Source organism: Equus caballus, chromosome 3 (assembly GCF_041296265.1).
Source record: "Equus caballus isolate H_3958 breed thoroughbred chromosome 3, TB-T2T, whole genome shotgun sequence".
Classification (NCBI taxonomy): domain Eukaryota; kingdom Metazoa; phylum Chordata; class Mammalia; order Perissodactyla; family Equidae; genus Equus; species Equus caballus.
The window spans coordinates 83087110-83109014 of NC_091686.1; the positions used below are offsets into that span (position 1 = coordinate 83087110).

At 35.9% G+C, this 21905-nt stretch overlaps 1 protein-coding gene across 50 annotated transcripts in view; it reads left to right on the top strand.

The window, feature by feature from the left end:
* Nucleotides 1-21905, top strand: part of CLOCK (clock circadian regulator) — a 124047-nt gene that overhangs the window by 72387 nt on the left and 29755 nt on the right. For all 50 annotated transcript variants that reach the window (XM_005608761.4, XM_070261675.1, XM_070261664.1 and 47 more), the window contains 8 exon segments: nucleotides 4392-4512; nucleotides 9173-9286; nucleotides 9424-9542; nucleotides 11322-11404; nucleotides 11619-11725; nucleotides 13756-13903; nucleotides 14458-14533; nucleotides 20820-20961. In XM_005608761.4, coding sequence (XP_005608818.1) covers nucleotides 4392-4512; nucleotides 9173-9286; nucleotides 9424-9542; nucleotides 11322-11404; nucleotides 11619-11725; nucleotides 13756-13903; nucleotides 14458-14533; nucleotides 20820-20961 — 910 coding nt within the window.

Below are 21905 nucleotides of genomic sequence, written 5' to 3' on the forward strand. Positions count from 1 at the left end.
AGACTATTTGATGTGAGTGTTTTAAAAATTCCTTCATAATGGCACACTGGTGTTCGATCTTTAATTGTGAGGGAATGTTTAATTGCGTTTTGAAATAAACAGCATGTCCATAACAGATCTAGTTGGGATCCAAGTGGTCATTAACATCCCCCCTCAATGAAAACCCTCTTTGCCCTCCCATTCCCTCTTGGATTTTTTTTTTAAATTTTTTATTTTAGAACTGTTTTTATATTTACAGAAAAATCAAGAAGATAATGTAGAGAGTTCTCATATACCCTATACTGTTTCCTCTGTTACTTACATCTTCTAATCTTTTTAATTGCCTATGTCAGCCAAAGCTTGTAGACAGGCAGGTGAATTTGGGCACAGAGGAGATTGCTGCCAATCCAGTAAACCCATTTCATTTCAGATTGAGTTAGTAGTATCCTTTATTAAAACAATTTTTTGCTGCTCTCCAGTTACTGTGGATACTTTCCTTCACATCACTGACATTGCTGAATTATATGTTACTTGATGGTTTGAAAACATAAACACAAGTGTGTTTTGAGAAAATAATACTGGTATAGGATCAAACACAATAAGGAAAAAATACGTGATTTTCTCTTTTGGGTTATCATTAATAATTAAACTGTAATAGATGCTAAGCAAAAGGCTTAAAGCAATGGTGTTCCTTCCTTTGTATTTTAATATACACACCTTTTTTCTAAAATAGAATTATGGCTGTTGCCCAGAAGGGAAGAAACATTACCAAATCCTTAACTTAGGATTTAGTGTTTATAATTCAGTTCTGTTAAGAAATTAAAACTTGCCATCTCAATTAGTGGTCAGTATAATTTAAAATTTTTAAATTTAAATTTTAAATCTGACTATCAAATTATAAAACTGATTCTATAGGTCCTGCAAAAAACAAAACAACAACAAAAGTTTTCTTAACTTTGTCACTTCATACTTAGAAAATTAATTTAGGCACATTTTAACATATTTGTGGCTAATAATCAGGAAAGGGAATTTATGGATTTTTTTTTCTCCTGATCTGGCTTTCTATGACAAAGTTATAGATCATACCACCTCAGTACCAGAAGAGATTTTAGACATCCTGAGCCCAGCCCCTTTATGTTATCAGCAAATATGAAACCCAGAAAAATTACACTTAATTGTGGAACAATTTAGAGGAAGTGCCAAGACATACAGTTGGGTCTCTTACTGTACTGAGAACTTAAAATTTGTAAAATTTTACAACTTTAGAGTGATTTCCTCACACTTGCTTAAATGTGTTCCTGAGAAAGAATATATTAAATTTGTAACCATGTAATATAGGGAACATGATTAGCCACATTACAGCCTAACAGGGCCCAGTACTAAAAGTGCCACTGTTAAAAAACTTGGTGAGCCTTTTCTTTTTTCTCTCCGTAACTTGGGAATTTGGAAATTTAAACACAAGTGTGTTTCAAGAAAGTCAGTATAGTCTTTGCCTGGTATAAATGTAGTATACAGAAATATTGGATTTAGACTTTTTTGAATAGTTATCTAATGATTATGAAAGCTTATTTGAAGGGGCCAGAATTTTTGTTCCTTATGCCTGTACTTAAGGACACAGTTTTTAAAAATGTGTTATATCCAACATATATTTGACATTTTTGGAGAGGAGCTTCTCTACAGCAGGTTTGTGTAACGGTTGGTTGTCTACCTGAGGGAAAAGACAATAGTTAATAATTTCCACTAAATGGTCACATTGACCTAATGTAGGAAAAACAGAAAGGCTGTTGATTTGTGTCGTATGATAATCAACAGGATTCACATTTCTTCTTCATGAAAATGATTGAGGGAGATATAAGGTCCAGATAGCTGCCATTTTCTTTTCTTTCCTTCAAATTGTCTTTGGGAACTGATTGAATGGTATGGCAACATCAAGTATGATCAGCTTCATTTAGAGATTTTAAATGTAGTGGTTAATGGAAAGTTTGACACATTAGTTAATTAGTTGCCTGCTAACTCTAATCCTCAAGATTTATCAAGTGTCAGGGGAAGAGGAGCAGTGCTTGTGACCATACTGTTCTCTGTACTAGCCATTTGTATGCTTTTCTCTGGATATAAATTTATAGATGGAAAAGCCAGGGTAACATGGATCAAACCATAACTTACTGAAATAGTAGAAGAAATTGTCAGTAAGGATAAATAATAGTAGAAAGCTATAATCATTTCCAAAATGAAAGAGTTAGTTCTCACTTCAAATTACTGTCTTGTTTTTCTGTCATGACTATTTATCACATTAATATCAATGCCTAATTTTAAAACTTTGTCAATAAAAGGCAATTTTCTAGCCTTTTTTGTTATTCCTGCCTGAATTTTCAGTTTATTCTTTCTGTTCTAGAGGCTTTTCAGACTTTCAGAAAAATCCCTTATTAAAATACAGATATATTTTTGGTGTGGTTACCCCTTAAGTTTTATCAAATAGTTCCTTAATCCAAAATCATTTACTCTACTGGTAACTGTTATATGCAAAGCACAGTGTTAATGTGCCTTGATTTGAAGGGAGGGAGATAAAGATGTAAGAGATAGGGACCTTTTATTCACTTAGGGGGCAGCAGGACATAGACATTAAAATATAATTAACAAATATTTTTTATGGTAAATGAATGATATGAGTAATAAGTACTAAAGGAATTTTATTGTGGATTGTGGTGTTAAGAGAGTGCTTTTTTGAAGGAAATAATTTGAACTGGTCTTTGAAAGATGGAGGGTACAAATATGTGGAGAGAGAGGGGAAGGATATTCCACTTCATGGGGTGGACTTTGAGGGCTAGAGAAAAAACAGAAGAAAGAATGCGAATGGATGCCTCCTACGGAGAGTAGTAAAACACCCCTTTCCCACCTCCCACCATCCCTGTTGGTCTCTTTTTTTGTTGTTGTTTGAGGGGTTTTTTTTGGTCTTGGTTTTTTTTTCTTTAAAGGTTGCCACCTGAGCTAACAACTGTTGCCAATCTCTTTTTTTTCCTTCCTGCTTTTTCTCCCCAAATCCCCCAGTATATAGTTGTATATTTTAGCTGTGGGTCCTTCTAGTTGTGGCATGTGGGATGCCACTTCAGCATGGCCTGATGAGCAGTGCTATGTCCACGCCCAGGATCCGAACCGGCGAAACCCTGGGCCGCCGAAGCGGAGTGCGAGAACTTAACCACTTGGCTACAGGGCTGGCCCCTCTTATTTTGTATTTAACAAAATCTTTACGATATTTAAAAGTGGAACTGCTTTGGTTGAATGCAGGGGGAAAGACCATTAGCCCTGCCTCCACATCTCTTTTCGCTTCCCTTACCCTCCACCCCTACTTCCACAGTCCTTCAGATATCACTATCCCTGGGATTCCACAGAGCAGTTTGAAAACGTAGAGATAGCAAGTAGAATGGACTGGATTTGGTAGGAAATGTGAAGTCACTGAAGTTTTGTTGTCAGTGGTTCTTAAGGATAGGAACTATCTTACAGTTTTGATTCCACAGCCGTGGCAAATTGTAGGCAACCTGATGTTTGTCAAATTACTCTTGACTAATGAATCATAATTAAAGCCATATTTTTATGGGGCCGGCCTGGTGAAACAGCGGTTAAGTGTGCATGTTCTGCTTCGGCGGCCCAGGGTTCGCTGGTTTGGATCCTGGGTGGGGACGTGGCACCGCTTGGCAAGCCATGCTGTGGTAGGCATCCCACATGTAAAGTAGAGGAAAATGGGCATGGATGTTAGCTCAGGGCCAGTCTTCCTCAGCAAAAAGAGGAGGATTGGCGGTAGCTCAGGGCTAATCTTCCTCAAAAGAAAAAAAAAAACATATTTTAGCAAGGATTATAATGCTTAACATATTACTTGCCTTTTTTTTTTTTTTGGCTAGCTAACATCACTGCTTTTTGACAATGGGATACAGGGTAGATGGCTAGAAAACATGAAATCAAAAAGAAAGGACACATTGGACAACTGAAATAACACCAAAGTCAGATCTTTTCATGTGTTCTTTGTTGTGGTCTGTATCGGCATAATTTACCAGAGATTTGAATGTATGATAAGGCTACAGCTTGTAGCCAAAGATTTTTCTAATCAGCTTTCTTAGTCCTGTTATATTTTAAGTGTTCAAATTTGGTGAACTCACCTTTGCAAATAATTTATCAGACTTTCAGAGTCTCACATTGGTCATGGATCTGATGACCCTAGTATCAGAGGCGTGGAGGTCGTGCTAACCTTCTTTCACCTTGTTTCCTGAGTTGTGCTCTGTAACTTGACATTTGTCAGTTTTTACAGATAATCGAAAGTTAACCATATGCTCATCTGATGCCTTAAGAGTAATTATATACTTTTAAAATAAAGGTTTCTTGAATTACTAAAATTATTTTATTTTTATAAATTTCTTTTTCAGTCTGATCTTGTGGATCAAAGTATATTTAATTTTATCCCAGAGGGGGAACATTCAGAGGTTTATAAAATACTCTCTACCCATCTGCTGGAAAGTGATTCATTAACCCCCGAATATTTAAAATGTAAGTAGTAGCTGTTAAGCAAAACGTTAAATGTGTTTGGTTGCGCTATCCTTTACTTTATAAGTTTGTGACAAACACAGACATGTTTAGCTAAGTTAACACAAAGCATCATTCCATATATCCTATTAGATCCTTTTTAAATATTAAAAAAAATTAAATGGAATTATGACCATATTAAAAGTCTAAACTCTATTCCAGAGTATATTGAAATCCCTTCTTTTTTGTTATAATAGTTATGCCATAAAACTGTATTTTACACAAAAATGGAACTTGGCAATATATTCTTATTAATTTTTTAAATAATTTTTAAATCTTTATTTTCTATAGTAATATATTTCATGTTTCCAAACTTAAAATTTACAAAATAATACTCTGTAAAAGTCTAGTTCACATCTTTGTGCCCAGAATTATTAGTCCTCTATCTAGATGTAGATTAAAAAAGAAACGTAGTGTTTTGAAGAAAATGCTGAAAATATTTTACAAATATTCAAGGCAACACATGTACTCTTTCTTCTTTACATTAATGGCATTACATTATTAGCAATATTCAGTACTTTGGCTTTTTATATCTGCGTATGTTTAATATATATTCATTTTATTGAGGTAACTGATTTATAACATATAAATTTCAGGTGCACATCATAATATTTTTATTTGTGTGTAGAGTACATCATGTTCGCCACCCAAAGGCTAATTACCATCCGTCACCGTACACATATGCCCTATCACCTTTTACCCTCCTCCCTGCCACCTTACCCCTCTGGTAACCACCAATCTAATCTCTGTATCTATGTGTTTGTTTGTTGTTGTTTTTATCTTCTACTTATGAGTGAAATCATATGATATTTGACTTTCTCTATCTGACATATTTCACTTAGCATAATACCTTCAAGGTCCATCCATATTGTCACAAATGGCAATTTTTTATCTTTTTTTTAATAGCAGAGTAGTATTCCATTGTGTATATATGCCACATCTTTAGCCATTCATCCATTGATGGGCAGTTAGGTTGTTCCCAAGTCTTGGCTATTGGGAATAATGCTGCAATGAACATAGGGGTGCGTATATCTTTACGCATTTGTGTTTTCGTGTTCTTTGGATAAATACCCAGAAGCTGAATAGCTGGATCATATGGTAGTTCTACTTGTAATTTTTTGAGGAATCTCCATAGTATTTTCCATAGTGGCTGCACCAATTTGCATTCCCACCAGCAGTCTATGAGGATTCCCTTTTCTCTACATCCTCTCGAACACTTGTTATTTCTTGTCTTGTTAATTATAGCCATTCTGACAGGTGTAAGGCAATAGCTCATTGTAGTTTTGATTTGCATTTCCCTAATAATTGGTGGTGTTGAAAATCTTTTCATATGCCTGTTGGCCATCTGTATATCTTCTTTGGAAAAATGTCTGTTCAGATCCTTTGCTCATTTTTTGATTGGGTTGTTTGTTTGTTTGTTGAAATTATTCTTATTAATTTTTAAATAAAATCTTATATTTAATGAGAGGGAATTAAACATTCTCATTTTCACCATCATTAACCAATTGAACACTGAAACTGGAAAAAAATAACTTGTGTATTTTTTTAAATTATTAAATAAAGGAAATTGTTTGCTTTATTAATTGAACAGAATTAAACAGTGACTTATTGGATGTATCTAATGTGCCAGGCACTTGTGCTATATAATAAACGTGCCAAGAATAGTGAAAAACAGTCCCCGCCTTTAAGAAGTATAAAAATATGGTATAATCAGACATTTCTCCTAGATTCATTGGACAAATTAATTTGATCAGAATACTTAATTTTCTTTACTAAATTACGCTGTGTAAAATCTTAAATTACAACACTGTATTTGACCATTAGTTATTAGATATCTTCTTTAATCACTTTTTTAACGATTTCTAAATTTTGACTTTTCTGGTAATACTGACATTAATCATTTTAAAGATTTTATTTCTTCTTTTCTCCCCAAAGCCCCCCAGTACATAGTTGTGTATTTTTAGTTGTGGGTCCTTCTAGTTGTGGCATGTGGGACTCCGCCTCAGCGTGGCCTGATGAGTGGTGCCATGTCCGCGCCCAGGATTCGAACCAGCGAAACCCTGGACCCTGAAGTGAAGCATGTGAACTTAACCACTCGGCCACAGGGCCCGCCCTGACATTAATCATTTTAAAGGTTCTTTGTATTTTGAACCTTCAAATTCTATAGTACATTAACTGTCCAAGAATTGGGATACACATACATATAGACACACACACACATCCAAATACATATATGAGTAAGTACGTGTGCATGTATATCTTTGATAAGAAAGGATAAACTGTCAGAAGGAGTTGAGAAGAACTAGAGACCAGGAGAATCCATTTCAAGCCTATTTATAATTGTTTTAAAATCAGGTTCTTATGATATCAACAAATAGACCACTCTAGTCTTTCACCTAAGAGAAATATTTGGGCTGGATATATTGATGTAGAGGCCAGTTATATGCCTGTAAATGGTATTTGAAGTCCTGGATCGAATGACATTGCTTGAGGTAACTGTATAGAGCAGGGAGAAAAGAATTAGAAAGGTGGAATCCTGGAACATAGCAAGAGGTGGACAAAGAAGGAGTCCGCGTTAGGAACGTTCATAAGCCAGAAGTGGCTGGAGAACTGAATGAAAGCCTCTGGCAGAAAGACATACCTGAGGCTTCTGCTTCTAGGATCGGAGGTATGGATGGCAACAAAACATTTTGATAGAAAAAGCCTTAATTAAATGACTTGCTGACCCCCTTGTTAAACAACTGATATATAAAAAATTATTTCCCCAGTAAAAAAAGTGTTTCATGCCAAAGGAGTAAACATGATTTAAAACAGAGGAGAAATTGCTTGGAAAAAGTCAGGATTCTGCAAGTAGCTCATTTGGGGCATAATGAAGGTGGGATAGTTCAGGTGGTGTGATTTGTGTCTAAAGAAGGAAATAGGGCCTAATATTTTATCCTAAGGAGTTTGATTTTTTGCATAGCAAGGAGCCAATGAAAGGGGATTTGGGTGGTTTTGTGATCTGAAAAAAAACTCTCAAGTGGAAAATTTTGAAAAGGACCAAACTGAAGATGAAGAAGATAGCAATAGAAGAAAAGATGAAGAGGAAAGCAGTAGGAGTAGGGATAGAGAGGAAAGTGTGTATATGAGTGTTGAGTAGATAAACTCGATATGACTTGGTGTTAGGCACAGCTGACAGAGTGGCTAGGGATCATCAGTGGGGAAGGTTTTAGGAAGAAGGTGGTTAGATTTTGAACCTGTTGAGTTTGGTGATAAAGCCATTCATGATGATGACAAGGAGTATGAGTTTGATGCTGTGAGCAAAGAGAGGTGTCACTGGTCCTTGATTACTGAAATAATAATGATGAAAGTAATGTTAGTCTAAGAGTAGTAGGCAAGGTTGAATCCAAGTGGGAAGGGTGTGGAGGCATAAAGAATACATTTTTGCAGTTACCTAGATGCAGGGTAATTTGTGTCTTTACTAAATTGGTGGTACTGGATGCTCAGCTGGAAAAAAAGACTAATGAGAACTTTCTTGATAAAATAAATAGTAGGTCCAGGTGATAGATTGGTTTGGGAGCTGCATGATAGGAAGAGAAAGGATGAAATTGATATGATTTCTAACTTGGGAGATAAGCACACATAGGAGAAAGGGGGAGGACACCTGGTTTAGGAGGAAAGAGGGATAAATTCACTTTCACATATTTTGAGTTTAAGTTACTGATGGGACAATCAAGTAGAAATGTCCTGAAAGCAAATAGTGATATGAGACTTTGTCTTCTATAAAATATTAGAGTTGGTGAGAGAGATTTAGGAGTAAATAAGTTTACCAGTGCCAATAAGTTTATGAAAGATAGTAGGAGATCAACATTAAAAGAACTTTTGTGAATGCCCATGGTCTGAAGACTGATTAGCGGAAGAGACAGACATAGAAAGGAGTAAGGCAAGTTTCATGCTATTGGAATGAAGACATACGAGTTTTAAGAAGAGGTAGAAACAGTGAGGAAAGACTATTGAAGTTAACGATATAAATCTTGGTGATCTTTAGAAGAGCAATTTTTGTCAAGATGTGAGGATGAAAGCCACAGTGCATGAAGTTAAGTGAAATGAATATATAGAAAGTAGAGCACATAATGAAAAAGGAGGAGGAGATCTATAATACTAAAAAGAGTAGCATGAAAAACCCTTTATTTTTTTGAGATGGAAAGACCTGAACAAGTTTAAAAGTAGAAAGTAAGGACCCAAAGAAGGGAATGTATGGATGTGAAAGGAATGAATAACAGTGGTGTGGCCCTGGTCCTAGAGAAGATAGAAAAGACACTGTTCAAGGTAGAGATAGAAGCATTAGCTTTAGAATGAGAAGCAAAACCTTTTTTTGAAATCAGAGTGAAGAATGAGAAGGAAGGACGGATAAAAATGGGGAAATCATGGAGTTGCTTATGTCAGAAGATTTGTTTTCTCTGTTAAGGACAAGGTGAGATCGTCTCCTGAAGATACTATTATGGACTAAATAAAATGTCATTGAAGACTTCTGTTCGAGAAAATAATGATTGTAAACTTACACAACTCTTATAATCTTATTTTATGTGATATATTGTTCATTATGATAAATCACAAATATATCCTATTTTTTCTTTTATTTCAGCAAAAAATCAGTTAGAATTCTGTTGTCATATGCTTCGAGGAACAATAGACCCAAAGGAGCCGTCCACCTATGAATATGTGAAATTTATAGGAAATTTCAAATCTTTAAACAGTGGTGAGTTAAAATGCTTCTCTTACAATGTATTTTAACTTGGTATTCTTTTAAACTCTTAAAGATGTAGATATTTGAACATGAATAAAAACTAGATTTTCCTGGAGTAACTGAAGATTCATATTTCCTTATTGTTTTAGTATCCACTTCAGCACACAATGGTTTTGAAGGAACTATACAACGCACACACAGGCCTTCTTATGAAGATAGAGTTTGTTTTGTAGCTACTGTCAGATTAGCTACACCTCAGTTCATCAAGGTACGTTTCTAATTTTATTTCCAAAAGGAGATTTCACTTCACAGTGTGAGAACTATTTTTATGTAATTTTTTGTTGTTTCCAGAATGACTGAAACTTCCTGCAAACATTGAAGTAGTAATGGCCACTAGTTGTTAAATATACATGAGTATGGTAATTTTGAAACAAATAATGAGTTATCAAGGTATATATTAAATTATATAACTAATTTTTAAGTATATATCCTTGCAGTTAACCGATGGCTATATATCACCATTGTCCTGCCTTTGTGCAAAATTTTAGGGTGCTGTTTTGTATAGTCCAGAATCTACATTAAAGGGGAAAGGCCAAAAGTCTAGTTTTAAAAGATCGTTTTTGAAATTTTCTTTGGAAATATATAAGTGGCTTTTTACTGCATATAATCTACCTTTTCATTTAAAAAATTCTATTAAATAATTTATTTTTATTTCCTGGCCCCAAGAAGTAGGTGATCAGTAGGAAAGTGGGGAAATGAAAGAGTTCAACCGTTAGAAAGTGTCTGGAAATAAGTCAGGCTAAGATTTTAAATTTTAGAGAGACACAGTATTATAGGACAAAGTACTGAACTAGAAGTTAGAGGATCTTAAACCAGTCTTGCTCTGCTTGTTTTGCTCTTAGGAAATAACAGCAGTGGCTAACATTTATTAAGTGCTTACTACATGCTGTATATTCTGTGTGCATTATGTCATTTAATTCTTATAACAAACCTATAAGATAGATGCTAGTATGATCCTATTTTGTATATAAGGAAACTGGTGCTTAGGGAAGTTAAGTTACTGGCTCAAAGTCACAGCTATTAAGAGGTAGAACTAGGATTGATTCTCAAAGCCCAAGCTCTTAATCACTACATTGGGCTATTGAAGGTTATTCAAGGACACAGAGGCAGAAGGAATACATTGTTGAGTTACTGTGTCAGGAATGGGCAGGGATGGTGGGAGACGACGCTTGAAAAGTAAGGAGAGGCCAGAAATGAAGTGTGTTTCTTTCTTTGTTGTTTCTTTCTCCATGCTGAAGAATTTAAACTTTATCTTAACAGAATGAGAAACTATTAAGGTTTTTAAGCAGGGAAGTTATAAAATCACATTAGAGTGTTAGTAAGGTAATTATGGCCAGCACAGAAGATGAATTGAAGGACAGGGAGACTTTTTGGGGGAGATGCTGTGGCAATAATGTGAGCTGATGATGGCAAGGGTCTAGAGTCTAAACTAAGACCCTGAAGATGCATGGGAGTGAATAGATTTTTTTAAAAACTTAGAAGGTAAAATTCACAGGATTTAGTAGTGGCCATTAAAATGGTGAAAGTGAAAATGAAAGAGTGTGTTGTGACTATCACATTTCTAGACTAATGGCACACAGCACAGGTATTGCCTCCATTAGTGAGATGGAAGACTGTAACTGGGTGTGAGGAGTTAAGGCAGTTAGTTCATTTTAGGACATACTGAGTTTTTAATGTGTAGGGACATCCAGACAGTTGGAAATATAGAACTGTAATTCAGGAGAGAGATCTGAATTCAGAATTAGGGTTTATAGGCATGTGAGTGAATAGAGAAATGTGTAGAAGGAGAAGTACTCCCCCAGAAGCCTACATATATTTATTTACTTATCATTTAGTACTGTTATTCTTTAATACCAGAAAATAAAAATGTGTTAAAAAATTGTTCGGGAAAAAGTTATCTAATAATGACTTATAGCTAACAATATCTAGGATTGTTCTAAGGACACAGAAATGTATTTCTAAATTCTAATTATTAATTTATTTGTAGGAAATGTGCACTGTTGAAGAACCTAATGAAGAGTTTACATCTAGACATAGTTTAGAATGGAAGTTCCTATTTCTAGATCACAGGTAACTCTATTTTTAAGTTCCATAAAAAGTAATTGTCATATTATATAATTCTTGAAATTAATGGATTTCAAGGACAAACTTTTTCTAATCAGGACATTCAGATCCATTATCCATTTTTTCAGAAAATAAAAGTTCCCCCCCAAGTTGATTTCTAGTTGGAGTATTTCTTCTTATGGAAAAAGTTATAATATTAATTGTTTTATATGTAATTTAGGGCACCACCCATAATAGGATATTTGCCATTTGAAGTTCTGGGAACGTCAGGCTATGATTACTATCATGTGGATGACCTAGAAAATTTGGCAAAATGTCATGAGCACTGTAAGTAGATTTTGTTATTTCTGGTGATAATAGCTATCTTTATTCATATAAATAACTTGTATTAATAGAAGGTGATAAAATACAAACTTATAACCATTTTTGTATTTTTGAAATATACAAGATTTTACTTTATGTGTATAACCAATCCAAGAGGAATCCTAGATCAAGTTTAAATTAAAGTTGTTCCTATTTTACATATTTCAGTTTGTAATAGGAAGTGCAGTTTTATAACAGGCATCTAATAAACCTTGTTCTGAAGTCTGTAAGCTCTACATCTGGAGTAAAAGAAGTAGATTCCTTTGAAAATTGTAATAGTATGCTAAACTATTAGAAGACTATTTTATACATTCTGATTTCTAGGCATGTAAGTCTGCCCAGGAGGTAGGTACACATTTAAAGAATCTCTTTTAGAAAGCTCATAGTGAGTGCTTAATGTTACCTGCTGTTATTTTTACTAGCAGCAGAAACATTATCACCTCATTGTGCCTGCACTCTTCTAAACAGTTTATGTACGTTATCTCCATTATTCATCACCACAGTTCTAGAAATTAGATACTATTATTATCTCCATGAGTAAACTGAGCACAGTAAGGCTAAGTAATTTACTCACAATCTCGTAACTCATTGGTGGCAGAGACAGGATTAGTCTAGACCTACCATTTTACCACATGCTGTTCCTGCTTTGTTTCAGAAGTTTGTTTTAATGATAGGTTTTATTTGCTTTTCTGATCCTCCTCCCCAAATCCTACCCTCTTGGGTGCCCTCTAAAGCTTCATTAGATATTTAAGATACTTTCATGATGTCTTAGGCTGGTCTAATAAACCCCTCTATATGAAAATAAAGCATGTTATATAATAGCATCAACTATATGGAAGATTTTCAGAGTAAAGTCATTTCAGCACAAAAGAAAACATAATTCACTCCAAGTGATATTGGCTCTATGCTCCATGATGTATTGAAAAGATCTGACACTTCTGTTAACTAGCTGGGTAATTTTGGACAAGCAATTTAAATTTTATAGACTTTCATTTCCTCATTAAAAGTGAGAGTGAGTGGGGGGCTGGCCCCGTGGCTGAGTGGTTAAGTTCGCGCGCTCCGCTGCAGGCGGCCCAGTGTTTCGTTGGTTCGAATCCTGGGCGCGGACATGGCACTGCTCATCAGACCACGCTGAGGCAGCGTCCCACATGCCACAACTAGAAGAACCCACAACGAAGAATACACAACTATGTACCGGGGGGGCTTTGGGGAGAAAAAGGAAAAAATAAAATCTTTAAAAACAATAAAAAAAAGTGAGAGAGTGAGATTCCTGACCAGCAGTTCCTAAGGTTTGTTCCACTAAATACCCGTCCATTAAAAACAGATTTTGTGGTCAAGGAAGACTGAGAAACACTTCATAATCAATCCCCACCCCTGTTCTCCCAGACTCTTGACATGCGTTAGCATACTCAAGGTTTTGAGAAGACTAAATAAACATATTTAACAAAGTTTCCCAAATTAATTTAACCACAAAACCTACTTTTTGCTTAATCTCTGTCAAAAGCCTTCAGAACTTACAATCTACAGAGAATATTTTGAGAAATACTGTACTAATCAGTTCTTCACTCAATTAAGTTATTCTCATTTTGGTTTGTTAAGGTATAGAATTAAATCCCTCAAAGATGCTGTACATGCCAGGGTACCCATGGGAAGAAAACTCTGGGGTGATTGCTTACCGCTATTATCTTCAGTAAATCTTGGCAGGAGGAAGTCAATAGTGAATAAGCTTGAGTATTTGAAAATGTGTTTTGTATGAAATATTTAAGACCAGCAATAACAGGCTATAAATTGGGCACTGTGGAAGGTGTGTTCATTGCTTGGGACCTTAAGCTGTCTCTGCAGAATAGCATTTTCCTATAATTGATATATGTGTTATTGAAAAGCCAGAAGAATAATTATATATATAAATTTAGATGTAAATGATAACTTTGGCTAAAAAACAGATTCATAACTAATAGTATGAATCAAAAAACATTTTTCTCTTTTCTTCTTAGTAATGCAATACGGGAAAGGCAAATCATGTTATTATAGGTTCCTGACCAAAGGACAACAGTGGATTTGGCTTCAGACTCATTATTATATCACTTATCATCAGTGGAATTCAAGGCCAGAGTTTATTGTTTGTACTCACACCGTAGTAAGGTAGTAATTCTTTTATAGAGTTTCTGAATTATAGAAACATTCATAGTGGTTTCCACAACGTAATTTTTATGCATGACTTTTTAATGAACTACAAAGTGATTTTATTCCCCATTTTTGATATATATTTTCAATATAATATTAAATTTGCTTACAAGCATTATATAGAAATAGAATACAGGGATATATAGATATGTAATTCTTGACATAAATTTTATGGTTTAGAGCAAAGTTGTAACTATCTTTCATGTACCAAAGTCAATCATGTAAAAGGAAAACTGGAGTACATAAGCATACTCTTCCTTTATTTAATTCCTCTTAGTTTAAGTACTTTGTAGTTATGGATCATTTACAGTAGCATAAAACACTTTTGAGATAATTAGAAAAATGCAATTTGAATTAATATAGTACACTATAGATATGTTTTACATTTGTGTAGCATATAGAAAATAGTCTGAAACTAGTGATGAATAAGACACGTAACCAACACTGAATGATTGCACCTCTGCAGTATTTTAAATGAATGATGAAACACTAAAATTCTGTTCTATTTGTAGTTATGCAGAAGTTAGGGCTGAAAGACGACGAGAACTTGGCATTGAAGAGTCTCTTCCTGAGACAGCTGCTGACAAAGTATGTATCTTACAGTTTTTAAAAAATTATTTAATTTCTTCCCAATGAAAGACAAGGCTCAGTAATTTACAGGAAAATTAGTTTTCAAATATTTCATTTCTTCACTTGTGACAAGGTTATAATTATACTTTACTGTTTATTTTTATTTTAAATTTAATATTTTAAACCTTCATCTGCTTCTAAAAAGAGATTTGAAGGGCCTGCTATTTAGTGATAATTGGGTGAGAGACATGTATGATCTCAGATTTAAATTACCATTTATTAATTGCCTAGGATGTGATAGACTCTGGCTAGAGTCTTTATATAAATTATGAAATGTCATTTATTCTTCAGACATTGTTATCTGGTAGGTAATATCCCCACTTTGAAAATACTGAAACTGAGGTTTTAAGAGGGTGCACAAAACCTCCCCTAAAGACACATGGCTGGAAACTCTGGTTTCTCTTTTCATTCCATCAGGTAGAAGTGTAGTGTATTAGTTATCTATTGCTGTGTAACAAAACTTGGTGTAAAATAACACACATTTATGATCTCAAAGTTTCTGTGGGTCAAGGATCCAGGCACAGTTTAGTTGGGCCCTCTGCTTCAGAACTGGTCATGAGGCTACAGTCAAAGTGTCAGCCCAGGGTCTCTCACAGGCTGAAATCAACGTGTCAGTGGGGGTCATAGTCATCTCAAGGTTCAGCTAGGGCAGAAGCTATTTCCAAGCTGGCTCAGTGGTTTTTAGAAGGATCAGGTTCCTCTTGGGCAGTTGGACTAAGGGCCTTTAGTTCCTTGCTGACTGATTGCCAGAGACAACCCTCAGTTTCCAGGTGGCCCTTTCCATCAGAGCAAGTATGGAAGAAGATCCAGGGAGAGAAAAAAACCAGCAAGATGAAAGCCAGGGTCTTTTGTAACCTAATCGCAGAGTGGTATCCCATCACTGTTGTCTGTTCTTTTTATTAGAAGCAAATCATTAGGTCCAGCCTACACTAAAGGGGAGGGATTATATTAGGTTATGAATAGCACGAGGTGGAAATCATTGTAAGCCATGTTAGAAGTTGCCTATAACAGGTATTTTTGACATATGGAGAATAAGTGGAATGAGAAGAGTCAATCTATTAAAAAGTGAGTTAAGTAGGCAGCATGCCAAGGGACAATATGGGAGGTATTGTTCAGTCATTCAGCAAACCTTAAGTACCTTCCATGTGCCAGGAACTACTGGATATGGCTCTAGATGCTGAGAATACAGCAGTGAATAACACAGGCAAATTCTCTACTCTCATGGATCCTATGTGAAAGAGTTTTCCCAAAGAGGCTTTGTATGATTAGAGGAAGAAGATCCAGTACGTTTTAGTAAAAGAAATTTTCTGAGAAAAATGCTTAAATCTAGGGTTCCTTGAAATGAGGACCATTATAGAAACTGAAGTATATAGAGATTGTTGCTCCTTGCTGCTTTTTCCCTCATGCCGGTATCTAGTCCTACTAAATTTAACTAGCCCTACTTCCAAAATATACTCCAACTATGTCCACTTTCTCGCCATGTTTACTATTACCACTGTGATCCTCTTGGAGTTTAGGAAAGAGGTCCCATTGAGATATATTTTTGAGAAACTTCAGTGTGTAGATGGTTTTAAAGTCATGAATCTAAGTGTGATCACCAAGGGAATGAGTGTAGCGAGAGAAAATGAGCAACGACTAAGCAGTGGGGCACTCCAACATTGAGAGATTAGGGAGAACCAATCACAGAGGAGACCAAGGGGAAATATCCAGTGAAGCAGGAATAAAACCAGGAAACTAAGCTGTCCTAGAAGCCAAGAAAAGAAAGTGTATTAGTGAGGAGTGAATAGTCAGCTTTGTCAGATTAAGCTGAAATAGGTTAAATAGACAAGCACTGAGAATTGAGCACTAGGTTTAACAACATCTAGTCATTGATCAGGAAGGACAGATTGGGTGGAATAGTAATATGGATGAAAGCCTGATTAGAGTGGGTTTAAAAGAGAATTTTCTGGGACAAGGGGAATTAGAGATAGTGAATAAGGAGAGGTTTTACTACAAAGAGGAGAGAAATGGGGCAGTATTAGGAAGAAGTGGACTTAAAAGAAGTTTTTGCTTTTTAAGGTGGGAGAAATAATAGCATGTTTGTATACTGGTGAGAATGGTCTTATGGAGAGAGAAAAATTGGTGATAGGAGAGAGAGAGGTAGAAATGCTAGCACAACGTTCTTAAGTAGGTGAGAGAAGATGAGATCTAGTCCATAAGTGGGCAGATTGGGTTTCAGGGGGACAGATTATTCAGCTATACAGCAGGAGCTGGCAACTGTAGCCTTTAGGCCAGATCTGGCCCTCTGCCTAGTTTTGTAACACCCACAAGCTACAAATGTTTTTTACATGTTTTTTTTTCTTTACAGATTGGCACCTGAGCTAACATCTGTTGCCAATCTTCTTTGGTTTTTTGTTTTCCTTCTTACCCTGAAAGCCCCCCAGTACATAGTTGTATATTCTTAGTTTTAGGTCCTTCTGGTTGTGCTATGTGGAAAGCCACCTCAACGTGGCTTGATGAGCGGTGCCAGTGCCACACCCAGGATCTCAACTGGTGAAACCCTGGGCCGCCGAAGCAGAGCATGCGAACTTAACCACTTGGTCACAGGGCCAGCCCCCTTACATGTTTTTAAGTGATTAAAAAAAAAAAGAAGAAGAATAGTGTTTTGTGACACATGAAAATTATATCAAATTCCACAGCCCCACTCAATTGTTTATATACTGTTGCCAATGGCTGCTTTTGTGCTACAACAGCAGAGTTGCATAGTTGGAACAGAGACTGTATGGCCCACAAAGCCTAAAAGTTTGCTGATCCCTGATCTGTAGTAACAGGAAGAAAAGTAGAATATGTGAGTACGGATGCTGGTAGGTAAGTTGATGGAGTGGTGGGAGCTTGTAGCAGTACTCTTCACTAAAATAGGAACAGAGTTACCAGCTAAGAGTGAGGTTAGGAGAGGAGCTGTTGGAGGTTTGAGAAGAGAGGAAAAGGCATTAAATGGTTTTCTAGGACAGCAGGAAAGTGAACGGACAGAGAATTTTAGTCTGTTTGGCAGGCAGAATTAAGGAACCACTTGAGGTTCTTGGTCATTAATTTAGAGAGAGAACAGTCATCATATTGTGTTTCTTCAACCATGGTCAGCTATGCAGGAAAAGATGTAGAACAGGTTAAAAATTGGGTTTAACCAGCTTTGGGATTTTTCTAAGGGAGTGTGGTGAAGGGAACTAGGAGCAAGGGAGTTGATGATACATGCAAGGCCGTGGTTATGATGATTAATCATGAATTTAAGCTGGGTAAAGAGGGGAGAGAAAACAAAGTAAGAGAGTGATTGTGAAAATATGGTAGAATAAATGTATTTTAGGCTCCACCAAAGGATTACTGGAGTTGAGATATTAAAGAGAATGAGTAGGAAATATGGAAAATGGTCGTCAAAGAACAGGATGTTTGAAATTTAGATAATGGAAGGTTTATTCTTGTTGGTAATGACTGTGGTCTTACCACAGTCTCCCAGTCTACGGTATGAATATATGAATATTGATAATCTGGGAATTAAGGATTATTGAGGGTAACACTGAGCCAGAAGTGAAAATTTTAATTCAGGTACTTAGGAGTGACCACACGGTCAGTGGATGACTGCAACAATGAGAGAGAGTGAGTTACATGGCGTAGTAATGTGAGATTCAAAGCTGTGAGTTTTAGGAAAAGAAGAAGGGAAAATTTTCTGAAAAGAGCAGTAGGAGTACTTCTATTTCACCTTCAGAGCAGAGGTCTGAGGGTTGTGAGAGAGAAAACAGCCACCACTTGAGACCTACAAGGAAAATTGTATCCTCCAGGGAGATCTGGGTTTTAGTTAGAACAAGCCAGTGAAGGAATGCTCAGAGATGAGGTTGAGAATACAGAACATTTTGCTGATTTTGGATACTCAAGGCAGGCAGAAGGTTTCAGGAGCTGGGAGGCAGTGGGAGATGGAGACAAAAATAGAGGGTGTGAAGAGCAGTGAGAGTGCAGGACATAAGGCCTTGTGTCACATCACCCTTTTTTTTCCCTTTATGGTATGAGTAACTTTGAAATCATATTGTTTATTTATGTGTGTGTATGTATGTGTACTCATGCTCCCCATTCTCTGTAGCTTCCTAGAATAAGAACAGGGAATTGTTTCTCATTCACTGCTGCATGTGGAAGGCCTGTGATAGGCCCTCTCCTTGACACTTCCCTCTATCATAATGAGGAGGAAAGGGAAGATGAGTATATTGGTATACCTGGTGTATTAGCAGGTAGAGTTATAAATTTGGCAGTGGCAAGTATTCTCATCTATATAAGGCGAGTCTATCGGTTCAGAGAGGAGACAGAAGTTTCAGAACAGTGGGAAAGATAGAGAATAATTGTGAAGAGTAAGAAAGTGAGCCTGCCCAAAAAACTTAATGTTTCTGCCTAGTGCTGAGTGTCCATTTTAGTTTGGTGATCATTTTTGGTTGACCATAATTGTTGCCAAAGGAAAATTTGAGAAGTGAGCTGGAAGGATGGGATAGGAAAGTATGGTTTAAAGTGGGATTCAGTTTGTGCTTTTAGAGGTGCTACAGTATCTGGTAATGACAGGTGTAGAGATGGAATGATTGAGGTAGAGTGGAGGAGAAAGGTTTATTAGAGATGAGGAGTTCCTAGAAAGCTGAGAGGCCAGGACAGGATATTGGATGAGTCATCCATATGGATATTGAAGTTCTGGAGAAAGGTCAGAGGTGGAGGGAAGAGGGAGAGTTTCAGCAGTCCAATGCTGAGTCCCAAAGATGCTTACAGTACTTTGTGTGTAAACTAAAATGTCATCTTTATTCTGTTTCTTTTTTTTCCTATACTTTCTTTTTTTTTTACTGTGGTGAAATGCGAAATAACATTTACCACTTTTACCAATTTTAATTGTACAATTCAGTGGCATTAAATACATCCACACTGTTATGCAACCATCACCACCATCCATCACCAAAATTTTTTCATCTTCCCAAACTGAAACTCTATACTATTAAACAGTAACTCCCCATTCCCTCCTTCCTCCAGCCCCTGGCAGCTACCAATCTACTTTCTGACTCTGTGAATTTGACCCTATAGGTATTGCATATAAATGGAATCATACAGTATTTTTCCTATTGTAACTGGCTTATTTCACTTGGCATAATGTCCTCAAGTTTCGTCCGTGTTGTAGCATGAGTCAGAATTTCCTTCCTTTTTAAGGCTGAATAATCTTTCATTGTATGTATATGCCACGTGTTGTTTATCCATTCATCTGTTGATAGACACTTGGGTTGCATTTATCTTTTGGCTATTGTGAATAATGGTGCTATGAACATGTATGTACAAATACCTGTTTGAGTCCCCGCTTTCAATTCTTTTGAGTACATACCCAGAAATGGAATTGCTGGATCATATGGGAATTCTATGTATTTAATTTTTTGAGGAAGTGTCATACTGTTTTCTATAGTAGCTGCACTATTTTACATTCCCATTAATAGTGCACGAGGGTTCCAATTTTTCCATATCCTTGCCAACACTGGTTATTGTCTATTTTTTTTTGATAATTGCCATCCTGATGGGTGTGAAGTGCTATTTCATTGTGCTTTTGATTTGCATTTCCCTAATGATTAGTGATGTTGAGCATCTTTTCATGTGTTTATTGACCATTTATCTATCTTCTTTGGAGAAATATCTATGTAAGACTTTTGTCCGTTTTTTAATTGAATTTTTTAATTTATTTTTTATTTTTTTTGCTGTTGAGTTTTATGAGTTCTTCATACTGGGTATTAATTCTTTATCAGATAAATGATTTGCAAATGTTTTCTCCCTTCAGTGGGTTGCCTTGCTACTCTGTTCATAGTGTCCTTTGATGCACTTTTGTTGCCTGTGCTTTTAGTGTTATATCCACGAATTCATTGCTCAATCCACTGTCATAAAGCTTTTCCCCTTTTCTTCTATAAGTCTTATAGTTTTAGCTCTTATGTTTACGTCTTTGAAACATTTTGAGTTAATTTTTATGTATGGTATAAGGTAAGAGTCCAATATCATTCTTTTGCATCTCGTTTCTTTAAATAGAGAATGAAGCCAAAACTTTGTTGCTATAGAAAATAAATGTTCATTTCTTTACCTACTATTACACGGGTACCTTTGCCTTGTTGTGGGTAAAAATTTGATTGGGGGGAGGAGCGGTAAGCAAGCAGTATTGCTAATTTGGGATCTCTGAACTGAACCACAAGAAAACATTTATTTTACTCTGTCTCCTTAGGGCCAAGATTCTGGGTCTGATAATCGTATAAACACAGTCAGTCTCAAGGAGGCATTGGAAAGATTTGATCACAGCCCAACCCCTTCTGCTTCCTCCCGGAGTTCAAGAAAATCATCTCACACAGCAGTCTCGGACCCTTCCTGTGAGTACTGTAGCTTGAAAGCAGACTTCTTTAGAGAGAGTGCTTCTAAATTGTGTTACTGGTACCAGCATTTTTCATTACATGCTGCTTTAAAATGATAAGTTTTTACATTTCTGAAATATATTAACCTTTACAGTGAGCAAGAAGCCCATTGCTCACATTTAGTAAAGAATTAAGTTTATGAAGTAGCCTATAAAATATGTAGGTAGTAATGTTGGTATTAAATTTTTTATCATCCCTCAGAAAGAAAGCAAAACTATTTTTTTCTTTTCTACTGGTAGAGCCAGTAAGTGTTCCTTAAGCTTGCTTTTTGAAAGGTATTTTTTAGTGCCTTGTCTTTATGAAAACTCGCATAATTGTCATTTAAATTAGTAAACTTTATTTTTTAAAGAGCTTAGCACTTTTATTTCTTAGGATATTAAAACTATATATAATAAGGAAAAAGGGGGTTGTTTGAACTGCTCAGCATCTGGGTAGAACATCAAAGAGGTTAAACACAGAAGTTCTAAAATCTTAGGAAGAAAATTTTCCCGTTAGAGCTATTTCTCTTTTTAAAAACATTTTATTTAGTTGTTAAGGACACTTAAAATGAGATCTGTCCTCTTGAATTTTTAAGTGTATAACACTTGATTGTTGACTGCACAGCAGATCTCTAGAGCCTATTCATAGTGCTTAACTGAAACTTCATGCCCATTGATTAGTTAACTCCCTATTTCCCCCTCCCCCAAGCCCTTGCACCATTCTGCTCTTTGATTCAATGAATTTGACTATTTTACCTCATATAATGGAGTCATGCAGTACTTGTCTTTCTACCATTGGCTTATTTCACCCAGCATAATTTCTTAAGGGTTCATCCATGTTGTTGCATTTTGCAGAATTTCCTTCTTTTTTAAGGTTGAATATAGATGTATTCCATTGTATGTATATACCACATTTTGTTTATC